The 17,487-nt window shown below is 41.8% G+C and overlaps 1 protein-coding gene across 1 annotated transcript in view; it reads left to right on the top strand.

Annotated features, from left to right (window-relative positions):
- LOC123366263 overlaps positions 1-17,487 on the top strand; it is a 130,237-nt gene that overhangs the window by 84,806 nt on the left and 27,944 nt on the right. The window contains exons 37-44 of the mRNA XM_045009538.1: positions 1,147-1,285; positions 1,662-1,782; positions 3,044-3,153; positions 3,413-3,562; positions 3,734-3,787; positions 6,573-6,740; positions 8,242-8,394; positions 9,945-10,079. Of these exons, the coding sequence (XP_044865473.1) occupies positions 1,147-1,285; positions 1,662-1,782; positions 3,044-3,153; positions 3,413-3,562; positions 3,734-3,787; positions 6,573-6,740; positions 8,242-8,394; positions 9,945-10,079 (1,030 nt within the window). The remainder of the gene's footprint in view (positions 1-1,146; positions 1,286-1,661; positions 1,783-3,043; positions 3,154-3,412; positions 3,563-3,733; positions 3,788-6,572; positions 6,741-8,241; positions 8,395-9,944; positions 10,080-17,487) is intronic.

The raw sequence follows: 17,487 nt of genomic DNA on the forward strand, positions 1-17,487 counted from the left end.
GACCCACTTACTGGTATAGTGTGGGGATTTGGTAAGATCTGTAGGCTTCCTGGGACTGGGATCTCTGCTCCCTGTAGAGCTTATACATTCTGCAGGGGGCGAGAGACCCTAGTTCCAGGAACAAGTAGAGCACTTGAAGTCAACCTGCTCCTACAGCATGCTGAAACTCTTCAGGAGGAGTGCTGGGGGCATGGGTTCTTCACGCTAAATGTGTGGCAGGGCACTTCTCCCACACATCTGGGCTCCAGCAATCCCTTTTTTGCTCTATTTTGCTATGCTAATTTGTGCCAGCTGCCAAGGGGCTGATATGGTAGTCATGATTGCTGGGGTACAGCCAAGCTCCTTCCCCCCCCCCCCCGGCTTTCCCATATTCCCTCCGCTCACACCTGCGGAGGAGGTATTAGTGTAGCAGTTCCTATGCCAACTCTGTGCCAGTGGAGGATTTCTTTATGCCAGGGTGATCTATCTGTGCTGGGTTTAGAGACCACTTTGTTGAATCTTGGTGTATATATTTTGTGAATGGAAACAACAGCTCTGTGGAAAGTGATGGTAAAACACTGCACTCACCCCGTTCACCAGGAAAAGTTTCCACTCATCTTGAGCAAATGAGGTTTTCAAGTTCTGCAGATGTCTGTGTCAAATGCGATCTATGGTGTCAAATTTAACCTGGTATCTGTGCCCTTTTGTCAGTTGCTCCTCTTGTTGTTTAGAGACATAAAGGAGGCTGTAGGGAGGCTGGCACTGTTTCTATCTAGCAAATGCAATCAGATACGAGAGTGCAGCATATGGGGGGGTGTCTACATCTATTTGGTTGTCAGGGGAGAAATTTGTACTAGCAACCAGAATTCTCATCTTTGTTTTTGCTCTTCCTGCTTCATCCACTGAACTTTTATTTTTCTATAACTATTGAAAAAAGAAGTGATGTTATGTGAGATTCAGTATCACATGATCAGTCCATGCAGAAAATCCTGCTCTGCTAGCAGGGCTTCCTGACCAGGTGACGGGATAGTGAAATTAGTCCCAATGCTTATGTGTTGGGGGAGGTGAGGATAAAGGTCTGTGTGACCTGAAAGAGAGAAATACAGAAGAGACTGAAAATACTGTTGAGAGGGAATATGTGTAACATCTTTGTCTGGATTTCTTTAGCACTGACATCCTATACCCTGCTCTGAGAGCCATTGCCAGGCAGATGGGCACAGAAGATGAGTTTGAAGGACTTGTAACAAGCTCTCAGGCTATACTTCCCCCAAAAGGAGCATCAGAAATTGAAGTCAAAACACGGCAGGTAAAGGAGGACTGTTACTGCACAGGGGGAGTGCTGCTGAGTGACATGGAACCATTAAAACCCGGGCGGGGGGGCTAAACGGGGTTGCCTGTAGGAATAGTTCAAGCAAACTGGGACCAGCGCTGCAAGGCCCATGACTCAGCGCCCGCGAGCAGCATAAAGCAACTGTAATGGACTAGTAAATCTGACCCCCAAAGGACTCATGGTACAGAATTGGACACAAAATAACTTCTCTAAATGATCTTATTTTTACTCCTACGTACTGTGTGTTTTTTAAAGTTACTTTTTAAAAAACTGAAAATTGGCAAAGCAGACCAGATGAGGTATAACAAGCATAGAGAGTTAATGTGAACAATTTACTGTACACTTACTGTAGCTTCAAAAACTGCTGGAAAGTCTAGAAATACACATGATCCATGATGTGAAAAAGAAAATTAACCAGGAGATGACACTAGTTACATCTGAAAGAGCAAGAGCAGGAAGCGGCCTCCCTACAGGTAAGGTGTTAAAATACAAAATGCATTTTTATTTCTAGCCTCCCCATAGGAAGCATGCCAAACCTGGGAAGCCCAATCCTACAGCCTTTACATATGCGTGGGAGCTCTGGACGTTACAGTAGGCTTACCAGTTTTGTAGCTAATACAGGGAGCAGGCTGCTTCCATCCACTTTCCCATTGCGGAACATGCATCCCTAGTGCCACATGGAGTGGGGAGTGCAAGGATTCTCCCCAGCCCTTGTGCAGGGTGGTAAGGTTCCTGTGTCTCCTTCCTGCTTCCCTTTGCACCCATTCAAGAGCCAGGAACAATTTGGCCCACATACAGTGAAATCATTGGTGAAAATTTACCATCATCACATAAAACTCCCTTCAGGTTTTGATAAAGCCCAGCCCTTTGTGTGAAAATGCCCATACCTTGACTATGCAACCATGTGATGAAAACTTGTACACTGGGGTTTCAAGCACCTGGGCCACTTGACACTTATCCAGCCTGCTCACCCAGATTCAAATACTGCAGAATCTAAGCTTTGACTTTGTTTTTATAAAGCAAGTTTTAACCATAATTATTGCAAAGAAATCTTTCAAGATACGAGTTGTGTGCACCAAACTAACTCAAACTTTTCTTCCCGAGTCTGCAGACAGCTTGAAACTGCTCTCACGTATCAAATTGAGGTGTCAGTGCTTAAGCCAAATTATGACACTTTAAAAGCGAGACCTCCAAGTAATTTAAATTCATAACTATGCACTTTAATTTATACATTTAACATAACTGTATGTGCAGATCTGGTAAGTGCATGCACAAATGGTCGAACAGGCAAGTGGTGGAAATAATGGTAGTTCTAAAAGTGGCTGGTACCATTTTTTCCCACTGACTGGTGTTGAATGCAACTGTAATTTTTCTACCCAAACGTTTAGTTACTACATAAAAAGCCATGTTCTACTCTCAATTTTCATGCAAAGCTCTTATTATCAGTGAGTGATCGATTGTGGATAGGGCCCTAACTGGTGGACCTGGCCCATAACAAAAATGTATTTTAGCCCTATTGACACAACGTATCTAACACCCCTGCTGCACAGAATCAGATAATCTGTTTGTGGTGATGGTTACCTTCTGTTGCATACATTTTTAGAAAGACTGAGAAATCCTAAACCACAAATTGCACATGATATCATTTTACAGGGATTAAAGAGGGATCAATATTTTGTGACGGACATCTGTTGATGTATTGTTTGTTTTGTTTTTTTCCCCTTGCTCCTCCAGAGCTCTGGAAGCATCGAGTCATGCAAGAAAACTTCTCAGTTGTAAGACCACAAATAGTCGAAACATTTGTTCAGAGACTAATGGAAAATTACCAAGAATCTGATGTAGAGGTACATATACTGTGTTTCTATACAGACATAGCTAATCTTTATTTACATCTTTACTTATTAAAACCTGTGTCAGTCAGTGACGCACAAGGGAAAGTATATGTCAAAACAAAATACAGAAGCCTTGGGGTGGAATACGGCGGTGGACAGGAAATATATGTAAATACCCGTGTTACCATAGCATGGTATGTCTAAAATGACTAAAAACTTAAGTTTGGGTTTATCATGGGATTGTTGTTGTTGTTGTTGTTGGTTTTTCCAGATTACATTTAAAAAAAGCCATTTACAAAACTGCCTCACTGCACTGGGTTGTGATGTCATGGCCAGAGAGTGCAGCAACTTTGAGACTTACTCTATGTTTTATGAAAATCTGCTACAGCAGGAACATCAGCTACTCTACCAAAAAGAACAGGTACATGCCGGGTGCTGATTCTGTATAGTAGAGAGGGGAGAAATGTCAAAGAGATTTTTGCAAGATGGGAAGCCATTGCCAAATAACAACGAAGCTTTCAGGGGGTAAAATAATGGTAAGATAATTCTGCTGTGCTAGCTTAGTCACAATAGCCTTTGTGCTCTGTTTCAGGAACTGCATGTAGTAGAAGAAGGTGGAAGGCAGACTGATGTAAACCTTAGTCAGGTTGGTGGTGGTGATTTATGTTCCAGTAGCGTTTTAGAGGTCCCAGTCAGGATTGGAGCCACATTGTGAAGGGCATTGTATAAACTCATACAGACCATCTCTGACCAAAAGAGCCTAGTTATTGCTTTGTTTGTCATGTTTCTGGGCTTGTAGATGCACTGCACAATGACTTTTAATGTTTCTTTGTAGCCCCAACCACTCAGCAGATTACAGCTATGCCACTTGGGTTTTGTTCTTGGCAGAGTATGTGGATGGGAGGCCTTCAAAGAAAATCCATGTGGAAGTGGTGGAAATATTTCACAGGGAGCAGCCTTCCATCTAACCCAGTAGTGCACCAATGTCCCATTATAATTTTGGGGTTCCTATGTTGCTGGAGTTGTCATCTTTTGAGTGACTTGTAAAACAGAGGTGATGACCATTCATGATTACTGAGGAACACAAGATGTTTTTTCAAAAGCTCAGAGTCCTGGCCAATATCCAGTTTAGATAATTACATGGTCTTAAAATTGTAATTTTATTAGAAATTGTTTATTCTCCCTTTCAAAAAATTCTGTGCAGCACGTCTGATACAGAATAGCTATTGTCTGAAGTAAATAGGATGAAATTCAATAAGGAAAAATGCCAAGTACTCCACAATCAGTTGCACGCATACAAAATGAGAAATGACTGCTTAGGAAGGAGTACTGCGGAAAGGGATCTGGGGGTCATAGTGGATCACAAGCTAAATATGAGTCAACAGTGTAACGATGTTGCAAAAAAAGCAAACATCATTCTGGGATGTATTAGAAGGAGTATTGTAAGCAAGTCACAAGTACTGACCACTGGCCAATCCCACTAGCTCCCAGTCTTCTCCCTTTCTTGTTTCCCTCACCAACTCCCAGTCCTGGTTTCCCCCCACCATCCCATGGTTCCCAGTCCTAGACTCCTTGTCCACTACTCTCAGCCTCTCCTTCCATACCCAGCTCCCTGTGTCCCCACCCAACCTGTCCCAGATGCCTCCTCCCACTACCACCTCTGGCTCCCAGTATTAGCCTTGCCCCCTCTTCAGTTCCCAGTCCCAGTCTCCTGATTCCTTCTCCCAAACTACCCCTTTGCCTCCCCTCACTTCAGCTTTGTTCCCTCTGCATTAATCAGATGGCTTCTTCCTCCACAGGGCCTGGCTCCCAACAGGGTGGGGGAGTCCTGGTCAGGGCAGGTTCCCTGCTTTCAGTTTCAGTGCCTGGCCCCACTCTGGCTCAGAACAACTGGGATCAACCATTACAGAGAACGTTTGGCTCTTCATCTGAAGCCCTGGGCTGGCGCATGCTCAGTTGCTCTGTGGGGATGGCATATGCACAGTCTGATCAGCACTAGGAGCTGAGAGAGCCTTGAGCATGTTCAGTGAGCTTGGAATATTCAGAGATTTTATCTGTTAAACTCTAAGTAGTCTACTGAATATGTGTAAACTGTGATAATTTTTTGTCAAAGGCTTCTAAATTGGTCACATTTTGGCAAGTTTTCACAAGGGTGGAAAAGGCACATCCCTGACACACACACATGCCAAATTTAAAGTCCATGCTCTAAAGGCTAGGGGCACTAGAGTTGTTCAAAGAAAAGACAACAAGAATTTTTTAATGTGGCAATTCTTATTCTAGCCTTATTCTGAGAAATGGCTGAACTATTCTGGCTGAAATTTTCCAGAAGAATTCAACCTGAGGCAGACACCTAGCATGGAAAAAATCAGTCTAAATGGTTAAAGTTTGGCAAAGTTATAAGCAACTGAAAACTGGGTTCTATAATAGGAAGTATCAGGCAATCATAAAAATAGTTGGTGCTACCAACCATGAGTATATTATATATATATTTTGCATATAAAGGCTTCTGGTATCAATTTTTTTAAAATGACCCCGGACTTCCTAATGTTGTACTCACAATTAAGTATGAATGCAAACTGGTTGCAAATGCAATAGATTTAGGATGAAAATGAAAGAACTTATACATGTAATAACTACCTGCCTGAGCCTGCAAACCAGGCGGACAAATACATTCCATTGGTTGTGCTCCCATTTCTGCTAACGTGGATTCCATCTCTAGGAATCAGATTGGTGCTGTGTTTTCAAGTATCAAGAGACCTACTAACAATACATTGCTGTTTATTTGATTCTTTATTAAGCAGTCTGTGCCTGGAGCTGTACAAACCTATAAGAAGACATTTTACTTGCCCCAAGAAACTTACAACCTGGTAGTTTGCTATACAGCTTAGTTGCAGTTCCTCTGATTTCTGTCTTCAAGGAATAGGGGTGGTTAGGGTAAGTGGGATCAGGATTCACCAAAACTTCATGGCCCCACACAGACTTTCTCCTAATATCAAACTTCTTAATTTTCCTCCATCAGCCCTCCCCAAATATACTTGCTCCCAATCCCTCTTACCTACTGGATTCATTGCTCATCTTCGGTGTCATTCTCTTTCTCTCCCTCCCCTCATAACCACAAATAGACTCTTGGGTTTTCATGTGTCGTTATACATCTTAGCAACCTCAAAACATTGGGTCTGAACCTCAAGGATCCTTTGTATTCAGCCCCTTTAAAGGAAATAACTTCAAAGCAAATAGAGATGCAAAACATGGGTGATTTTACAGAACTGTTTAATTACTGTAATGTAACCTCTCAGTTAGAAATGGACTCAAGCCATGAGGTTCATATTTGTATCCAAACTTATTTTCAAAGTTCTGGGATGTTCAGACTAAGGGTTTTTGGTTTAGGCCCATCTCTAGTTTAACTGATTTACATTTTTCTTCTTTGATAGGTAGCCGAGCTGAGTCATGAGATGATTATGGAAATAACTGCTCTAAGAGCCAGATTCACTAATCTAGAAAAAGAAAATCTCTGTCTCAAAGAGGAGATAAGGAAAGAAGTACAAGATGAATATGAAACGTTAGTGCAGAATCTATTTGTGACTTGTTTACATCTAAAAGTAAGTACAAACCAAGTGGGTATCTGATAGGTCCCTTTTAGTTGCCATTGTATTATCTAGTATGTGTGGCATAAAAAGAAATGAATTAGAGAAATGGGCCCACAAGCTAAAGAGTATGGATGAATTACTGTTCATCTCTTTATGTACTTTGGGAGTATCTTGGGGAAATTTTCAGCTAGGGAAGTATGTGGATCTATTCTGATGAAGAGAAGGTACATTTTAAAGGGGACTAATATCCCATTTAAAAGGGTGGGGACACTTGCTCTTTTTAGCTACAGTGGTGAGAATAAAAGTTAATTTTTAATTTTAAAACAATGTATATTATTTTTCTTAATAACCTAGGGCAGTGGTTCTCAAACTAGGGCCGTCGGTTGTTCAAGGAAAGCCCCTGGTGGGCCAGGCCAGTTTGTTTACCTGCCGCGTCCACAGGTTTGGCCGATCGCAGCTCCTAGAGGCCATGGAAGGATGTACTGGCCGCCCCTTCCCACTGCCCCCATTGGCCTGGAGCGGCGAACCGCGGCCAGTGGGAGCTGCGATCGGCTGAACCTGCAGACATGGCTGGAAAACGAACTGACCCGGCCCGCCAGGGGCTTTCCCTGAACAAGCGGCGGCCCTAGTTTGAGAACCACTGACCGAGGGCCAACTTGTTATGCCATTCCTCATGCTGAGTAGTGCCTTACTTCCTAAATGGTCCCTCCTGTTGATTTCACTGGGGCTATTTGAGGAGTAAGTTTACTACACAGCATGAGTGATGGTATCACAATCCAGCCTCTAAACTGAAATGTAAGAAAATTACTCATTTGATCGATAACCTGTTCTAGAAGCAATCCAATACATAATCTTCGGGTTCTAATTCACGATTATCTGTGAGGTATCCACAAGTCCATTAATGCCCCAGAGGATGGCAAAGGTGGTAGCAGAATTACTTGCAGTCTCATCTCCTCACTGTCTCACATGTTGTCTCTAACATGAATCCGTTTTGTACCAAAAAGCTTGTTCTTACAACATGCTACTCATTCTATTAAACACATGTGTTTTGTGCATATTGATAGCTTATCTACAAAGCTATGCAATTGAAATGACATGGGCTGGAATGTCTGGCTAAAGGAAGAAATCTGCTTCCTCATTCTCATACTTTATGACTGTGAAATAATGATCAGATAAAGTTTTCAGGCAGGAACTAAGATACTTCTCATACCTTCTAAAATATTGTGTGCAAGGGACTCCATGGGGACTGCTAGTCCATGTTTCTCTTTTTCCAGCATCTGATGAGCAGAATACAATCCCATTAAAAGGTGGTAAAAAAAAAATTTGCAGAGAAATTAAGGTCTTGCATATCTTATAAAAAGAGCCACTAATTCATTTAAATGCTCTGCTAGATGCATTTCAATGAGTTACCTGCATATTTTATATGGAAGAATTATTTAGAATATCGTTTTATTAAGTTCATATGCATGTGTCTTCCCTCCTCCATACTGTTGGCTTCTGTTTCTAATTGCAGGGGAAGCTAGATGACTATCGCCTTAATATGAGCCGACAAGTATTTGAGATCATCAGTGAAGTGAGAAAAGAAGGGGTTGACAAAATGATTGATTTGAAGAAAAAATTTGGTTCCATTAAAGATGATGATGGATTGAAAGAACATTTGTCTAAAGTAAGGGAGGGGGTTTATTTTGTTTCTTTGTTTGTTTTTTAAGTGTAGGAATTATGGGCCCAAACCAAATGTCTGGATATAAAACCTACTGAACTTTGGTGGTGGTTTTGACTCTGAACTTGGCAACTGTCTTGTGTATCTGTAATGGGCTGACCCAAAAATTTGCATCGTACTCCTGGTGTACTTTGGAGAGGCTGAGTTCTGGGTCTGAGCTTTGCAGTTCAGGTCCATCTGAAGTAGAAATGGAAATGTATACGTGGAATTTAACCATAAAATCAAAAGGATATTGTTATAATTTAGAACAGACAATGTTCTCAGCACTGGACAAAAAGAGAAAGAAAGAAATTGGTATTCTCTGAGCTTTTAGTCTGAAATCTAGGAGGAAAATCAACATTAGAATAGACCCTTTTTCACAGGCAGACACACACAGGCCCCAGTTCAGCAAAGCACTTGAGCACTTCCTTAATTTAGTACAAGTAGTCCAGTTGTAAATCAGAGACTACTCGTGCATAAAGTTAATCACAAGTAAGCACTTTTCTGAATAGCAATGGGGACCACTCATGTGCTTTGCTGAACTGGGGCCATAATCACTAAATCCGGTAATCCTAACTCTCCATAACTAGTCCATAATCTGAAAATTAGGTGTTCCAAAATTAGGGGGGTGGGGGAAAAATCTTATATATCTGAGAACTAAAGGAAAAGCTACCATAAATTCCACATGTAGTGCCTACCAGCTTTTGGTCACGATGGTAATACGAATAATAAGTAATAGTGCGTTCAGCCAAATCCTTAGCTCCCCAATGAAGAAGATAATGCAGTGAAAATAAACAAACTTAAATCATTTTTATATCCAAGGCTAGTTTAATTGATGTGGGAAACTTGGAAGAATAGAGTTGTTGATCAGTCCATCAGTTAAGTCAAATGAGACCAACTTGGTCTTCCTTTGTCGGACCAGAATCTTATGTCTAAATATCTATGATAAATCATGAAAAATACACTTCCAGGTCTAACAAGTGGGAAAGCATGTGAGGGGAAATGTAAATGTAATGTGGCCACCCAGATCCATCTCAAGAGAACAGTTTTCAGCAACAAGCCTCCCAGCTGGGGCAATGTCAGGAAAAATAGGGTTCAGCTTCTCATATATCTTCTAATTTTGCCATTATGTCACCCTTATCAGGAAAATCATGAGTGGGGTGAAATAGGGTACTGAATATGAACCAATGAATATGACTCCAAACCACCATTTGGGTAAATTTGGATATCCACAGAAAAATCCATGTATTTTATCTCAGTGGTGGTTTATTTTTACAGTTTTACCTGTTTGTTTATTTTCTGTCCGTGGGAAGTGTTCACTTCTGTTCCTTCATCGATACAGTAACTGAAATTCATTTTGAAAAGTGCACCGGTTTAAACTGCAAAGTTAGAAGGTTTGGAAGTTCAGACTTCAGCTGGAGAGAAAACGTGTTGTAAAAACACTGTAGATGGCTCTAAGGGAAAGTGCCGTTGTAAGAAGTCTCTCTTAATAGTGATTGTGATAATGTTGTCTTTAGCAAGAGCAGCTGCAGGCCTTGCAAGATGAAAACACCAGACTAGGGGAGCTGGTGTGTAAGCTGAAAGTCCTGAGCTGCTGGAAGCAGACTATTCAGAAGGCACAACTATCTGTAAAGCTGAGAAATGCAGAGAAGGTAAGAAGTCCGGATTCCTTCATTTTTACTTGTCTTTTTTTATTTTCTGCTTAAACTAGGGATCAAATTTGGCCAGCTCACAGCAGCTAAAAAGCCAGTACTTTTTCATGGTGACTGTTATCTTGTGCTCCAAATTCTAAGCTTCGATTTAAAAGAAGTATCACTTGCATCCGAAGAAGTGGGTATTCACCCACGAAAGCTCATGCTGCAAAACGTCTGTTAGTCTATAAGGTGCCACAGGATTCTTTGCTGATTTAAAAGAAGTAAGTTATGGTCGTTCACGGTCCAAAGGTTATTTTTACAGAGTGTAAACCTGAAAAGAGATGTCTGCCTGACTCAGCAGACAGTCTGAAATAACAACTCTGAGAAGTACTGTGAACAGCCCACATTCACCCCCAATCGAGGCATTGACTCCGCTTAGACAGCTCCTGTGCTGTTGAGGAGGAAGAAGGGCCCAGGGAAGTAGAGCAGTCAATGGGAGCAGAGGGAAACCTTCCCATAGTTGGGACCCTCCTTCCAGATGGTGCTGGCGTTACCTCTCGCACTGAGGTTGCCTCTCCGGGGGAGGGAACTCGAGTTTCTAGGAAAAGGCAGGTGTTAGTAATGGGAGATTCGATTATTAGAAATGTAGATAGCTGGGTCTGTGATGACCGGGAGAACCGTATGGTGACTTGCCTGCCTGGTGCGAAGGTTGCGGATCTCTCGAGGCATCTAGATAGACTTATGTGTAGTGCTGGGGAGGAGCCGGTGGTCGTGGTACATGTAGGTACCAATGACATAGGGAAGGGTAGGAGAGATGTCCTGGAAGCCAAATTTAGGCTGCTAGGGAAGAGACTGAAATCCAGGACCTCTATGGTGGCATTTTCAGAAATGCTCCCAGTTCCACGCGCAGGGCCAGGTAGGCAGGCAGAGCTTCAGAGTCTCAATGCGTGGATGAGACGATGGTGTAGAGAGGAGGGGTTCACGTTCATTAGGAACTGGGGAAACTTCTGGGATGGGAGGAGCCTATACAGGAGAGATGGGCTCCACCTAAACCAAAGTGGAACCAGACTGCTGGCACTAAACATTAAAAAGGTTGTAGAGCAGTTTTTAAACTAGGAGATGGGGGAAAGCCGACTGCTGCAGAGGAGCGTGTGGATCGGACACAGACTTCTCTTAGGGGAGAGTCTGATGATAGAGAATCTCCAGGTTATAGTCAGGAGCAGAGGAATGAGAAGTATAATGTAAGGGCTGGATCAGATGATAAACAGTCACATAAAAAAGAATCTGGCACATCAGAGAAAGGTAGGCTAATAAACAGGGACAAGTTTTTAAAGTGCTTGTACACAAATGCCAGAAGTCTAAATAATAAGATGGGTGAACTAGAGTGTCTTGTGATAAAGGAGGATATAGATATAATAGGCATCACAGAAACCTGGTGGACTGAGAGCAATCAATGGGACACAATCATTCCGGGGTACAAAATATATCGGAAGGACAGAACAGGCCGTGCAGGGGGAGGAGTGGCACTATATGTTAAAGAAAGTGTAGATTCAAATGAAGTAAAAATCTTAAGCGAATCTACAGGTTCCATAGAGTCTCTATGGATAGAAATTTCATGCTCTAGTAAAAATATAACAGTAGGGATCTATTATCGACCACCTGACCAGGACAGTAATAGTGATGATGAAATGCTAAGGGAAATTAGAGAGGCTATCAAAATTAAGAACCCAATAATAGTGGGGGATTTCAATTATCCCCATATTGACTGGGAACATTTCACTTCAGGACGAAATGCCGAGATAAAATTTCTCGATACTTTAAATGACTGCTTCATGGAGCAGCTGGTACGGGAACCCACACGGGGAGAGGCGACTCTAGATTTAATCTTGAGTGGAGCACAGGAGCTGGTCCAAGAGGTAACTATAGCAGGACCGCTTGGAAATAGTGACCATAATACAATAGCATTCAACATCCCTGTGAGGGGAAGAACATCTCAACTGCCCAACACTGTGGCCTTTAATTTCAAAAGGGGAACTATACAAAAATGAGGGGGTTAGTTAGACAAAAGTTAAAAGGTACAGTGACTAAAGTGAAATCCCTGCAAGTTGCGTGGGCCCTTTTTAAAGACACCATAATAGAGGCCCAACTTCAATGTATACCCCAAATTAAGAAAAACAGTAAGAGAACTAAAAAAGAGCCACCGTGGCTTAACAACCATGTAAAAGAAGCAATGAGAGATAAAAAGACTTCCTTTAAAAAGTGGAAGTCAAATCCTAGTGAGGCAAATAGAAAGGAGCACAAACACTGCCAACTTAAGTGCAAGAGTGTAATAAGAAAAGCCAAAGAGGAGTTTGAAGAACGGCTAGCCAAAAACTCCAAAGGTAATAACAAAATGTTTTTTAAGTACATCAGAAGCAGGAAGCCTGCTAAACAACCAGTGGGGCCCCTTGATGATCAAAATTCAAAAGGAGCGCTTAAAGATGATAAAGTCATTGCGGAGAAACTAAATGGATTCTTTGCTTCAGTCTTCACGGCTGAGGATGTTAGGGAGATTCCCAAACCTGAGCTGGCTTTTGTAGGTGACAAATCTGAGGAACTGTCACAGATTGAAGTGTCACTAGAGGAGGTTTTGGAATTAATTGATAAACTCAACATTAACAAGTCACCGGGACCAGATGGCATTCACCCAAGAGTTCTGAAAGAACTCAAATGTGAAGTTGCGGAACTATTAACTAAGGTTTGTAACCTGTCCTTTAAATCGGCTTCGGTACCCAATGACTGGAAGTTAGCTAATGTAACGCCAATATTTAAAAAGGGCTCTAGGGGTGATCCCGGCAATTACAGACTGGTAAGTCTAACGTCGGTACCGGGCAAATTAGTTGAAACAATAGTAAAGAATAAAATTGTCAGACACATAGAAAAACATAAACTCTTGAGCAATAGTCAACATGGTTTCTGTAAAGGGAAATCGTGTCTTACTAATCTATTAGAGTTCTTTGAAGGGGTCAACAAACATGTGGACAAGGGGGATCCGGTGGACATAGTGTACTTAGATTTCCAGAAAGCCTTTGACAAGGTCCCTCACCAAAGGCTCTTATGTAAATTAAGCTGTCATGGGATAAAAGGAAAGGTCCTTTCATGGATTGAGAACTGGTTAATGGACAGGGAACAAAGGGTAGGAATTAATGGTAAATTCTCAGAATGGAGAGGGGTAACTAGTGGTGTTCCCCAAGGGTCAGTCCTAGGACCAATCCTATTCAATTTATTCATAAATGATCTGGAGAAAGGGGTAAACAGTGAGGTGGCAAAGTTTGCAGATGATACTAAACTACTCAAGATAGTTAAGACCAAAGCAGATTGTGAAGAACTTCAAAAAGATCTCACAAAACTAAGTGATTGGGCAACAAAATGGCAAATGAAATTTAATGTGGATAAATGTAAAGTAATGCACATTGGAAAAAATAACCCCAACTATACATACAACATGATGGGGGCTAATTTAGCTACAACGAGTCAGGAAAAAGATCTTGGAGTTATCGTGGATAGTTCTCTGAAGATGTCCACGCAGTGTGCAGAGGCGGTCAAAAAAGCAAACAGGATGTTAGGAATCATTAAAAAGGGGATAGAGAATAAGACTGAGAATATATTATTGCCCTTATATAAATCCATGGTACGCCCACATCTCGAATACTGTGTACAGATGTGGTCTCCTCACCTCAAAAAAGATATTCTAGCACTAGAAAAGGTTCAGAAAAGAGCAACTAAAATGATTAGGGGTTTAGAGAGGGTCCCATATGAGGAAAGATTAAAGAGGCTAGGACTCTTCAGTTTGGAAAAGAGAAGACTAAGGGGGGACATGATAGAGGTATATAAAATCATGAGTGATGTTGAGAAAGTGGATAAGGAAAAGTTATTTACTTATTCCCATAATACAAGAACTAGGGGTCACCAAATGAAATTAATAGGCAGCAGGTTTAAAACAAATAAAAGGAAGTTCTTCTTCACGCAGCGCACAGTCAACTTGTGGAACTCCTTACCTGAGGAGGTTGTGAAGGCTAGGACTATAACAATGTTTAAAAGGGGACTGGATAAATTCATGGTGGCTAAGTCCATAAATGGCTATTAGCCAGGATGGGTAAGAATGGTGTCCCTAGCCTCTGTTCGTCAGAGGATGGAGATGGATGGCAGGAGAGAGATCACTTGATCGTTGCCTGTTAGGTTCACTCCCTCAGGGGCACCTGGCATTGGCCACTGTCGGTAGACAGATACTGGGCTAGATGGACCTTTGGTCTGACCTGGTACGGCCTTTCTTATGTTCTTATGTTCTTATGACTCCAAAGACTAATTTTGACAATGTATATGTCAAAATTAACTATTTCACTACTGATCAAAGCAAATGAGAAAGAATAGGGACAACAATATTATGAAGATCTGTGTAGTCTAGGAGAGGATGCATATTTGTTTGTGGACGTAGTTTGGGAAAGTACTGCTTTTTGTGGGGAGATAGAAGGGGAGGCTTAGGATAATTTGACTTCTGCTTTGGTGTGCATGGTGCTTTTTATAGAAGAGAACTACAGGGTATTTAAGGAAAGCAGAATGGGATACAAGGTTCTCATTTAAATTAAGGAAAAGATGGTTGGAGCTCAAAGATTACTAAATTAAACCAAAGTGCAGATGAATGGAAAAAATATGCCTTCTCTCTCTGAATGTGGTTGGACAGAAAGGAATAATCGTTTACTGACCGTTACATGGATTATTTGGCTCTATATGCCAAACCAAGGAAAGGCAGAATGATCATATTTATTAATTTAAAATTAGTAAAGGCAGAATGGTGTGTGCGTGTGTATGTTTAAACCAATGTACAACTGTATGTGCATACACTTTGTTCATTTATGTCAAGGAGATGCTAAATAGGTGGATGTATGATTGATTAATCAAAAAAGAGACTGAATTAGACTTCTAGCTTGTGGATTTGAAATAAAACGATGGCTCTCTATGACTTAAAAATTAAAACAGAGGAAAAATGAATGGGAATGTTGGTTTTGTTAGTTTAAATTGAGACAGCAAACTAGATAATATATATGGTTGACCATCTTAAAACCTGAAGAGGACGAACAGATTCTCAGCTGTGCTAATTCATACCAAAGAAAGCCAACAAGGAATCCAGTAGTGACAGGAAGGAAAGAACAAAATATTGCTTTGTATAAAGACTTGATGTTTATTGTATAAAAAGTCATTTTATAAAGCGTTGCTTTACATGATTCAACTAGCCAAAACAAATGCATGGGCCTGACTTGCTTTGTGCTACTTTATGAATTCTTGGCAAGGCTGAAACTGGAGTCTGCACATTTTTATTTCATCTTGTAGTTCTAGGCAGCAGGGCTCCAGGCACAGCGCTCCAAGCACGTGCCTGGGGTGACAAGCCGCGGGGGGCGCCCTGCGAGGGTGGCAGTCAGGCAGCCTTCGGCGGCTTGCCTGCGGGAGGGCCGCCGGTCCCATGGATTCGGCAGCAATTCAGTGGAGGGTACACCGAATCCGTGGGACCAGCGGACCTCCCGCAGGCAAGCCGCCGAATCTGCGGGACCGGGGACCGCTTGAGGCGGCAAAAAAGCTAGAGCCAACCCTGGTTCTAGGGGCAGGTCAAGATTTATTTACAGAGCTAGAGAAGTGCAATACTTCAGATTACATCACAAGTGAAAAATGTTCTGTTGCTTTGGTTGAAGGTGCTCCCCACAATTGGTCAATTCAGTCTCTATAGCTTAGGTGCATTCCTGGATTCCTCATTGATACTGAGCTCTTGCATAGCAGCATCTGTGAGTAACACTTTTTACCATCTTCAGATGCCTAGGAGTCTCTGTCTCATCCAGGTGAATGATAATTTGACCTCAGTTAAGTGATTTTCCTGGGAATGAAACCTTCAGTATTTAGGAAATTCTGACTAGTACAGAAAGCTGCAGCTCATCTATTCAGCAACCTAGGCTACTGCAAGCACAGCAAGCCTATCCGCTGCTCCCTATGCTGGATACCCATAGAATATCGAATCAAGTTGAAGGTCTTGGTCCTTATTTTCAAGATGACCCTGGGCCTAGGCGATTGGTATCTAAAAGATTGACTGAGGTTCCAGAATGAAGACTAGTCAACAACCTTTGCTGCTCTGGCACAATGGAACTCTCTACAGTAAGGGTAAAGTTCATCTGTGCAGGAGACAGAACCGTCTCAAGGGCTGGCTCAAGACTGTGTAACCTACCATTCTCTAACATAAACGTGTGTGTGAGAGAGAGAGAGAGAGATGTGTGCAATGGAGTGTGTGGTGTTTGGGAGACAAGATATATCTATATAAAAATATTTAATTCCAAAACGAAGCATTCTACTTCACATACTTCTTTGCACATACATGTAGGGAAGGGATGAGAGAGCAAACACTTGATGGATGTTAGTCTCATTCTTAGTGTGCTAGTGGAAGACATTCATATACTACATGAATAAGAACTTATACAGAATAGAATGGCAACATGGATAGTGTTAAATACTCAATATATAACTTTTCTGGTCAAGAATCCAGACCAAAACCAGGGATGGTTTTACGTGTAAATCTAAACAAAGCCACCTCCTCCTATCTGTAGTTAATGCTTCAACAACTTATGTAACATAACTCTTATGTAATTAAATAACAACTTGGCTTAAAAGAGAGTCAAACCATTAGAAAATGGGAAGTGAGGCACTAATGCTGTTTAACAACCAGAAGGATTAAAGAATCCATATGTTTATGCTGAGAAGAGAGGGACAAAAATTGGGCTGACCTTGTGATGTGGTTTAGGATTATGTATGAAGAAGTGCCAGGTAAATACCTCAAGACCTCTGAGACTCATGTAGACTTTTTATCAGAAGCACATGTGACCATTTACTCATGGTATCCTATAACATATTGGGGCTCTCCATGCAGGATGGGAAGTCAGCGGCTGCCATTCTGACATTTTATTATTTATGTAGCGTAACTGGCGTACATGGGGCTTTAAAAACATGCAAGAAAAGAAAGATCCTTCCCTGAAGAATTTACAATCTACATAAAATGGATGCAACAGAAGGACTGAGTACCAGTAATTATCTTTGGTATGCAAGGAAGGTACCTCTAGCTGCAGTTGCAGTGGGTTTGAATATATTGGAGTGAGGAGAGTTAGTGAGGCAGAAGAGAGAGAAGGAGGGTGTCAGGCTATGTATTACCCAGCCATGATGACACCTGAAGGAAAAAGTGAATGCAGGGCTGGCTTCAAACACAAGCAGAATAAGTGGCGGCTTTGTGCCCTACTCTTTGGTCTGTGGGCTCATGTGTCTTGCGTGCTCTGCAATTGATGTGCAACTCATGATCTGATTTCTCTTTCTGTCAATTCATGGCTGGCTCCATAAATCTGTTAGGCCAGCCCTGTAT

The sequence above is a fragment of the Mauremys mutica genome, chromosome 3 (genome assembly GCF_020497125.1).
Source record: "Mauremys mutica isolate MM-2020 ecotype Southern chromosome 3, ASM2049712v1, whole genome shotgun sequence".
NCBI classification, from domain to species: domain Eukaryota; kingdom Metazoa; phylum Chordata; order Testudines; family Geoemydidae; genus Mauremys; species Mauremys mutica.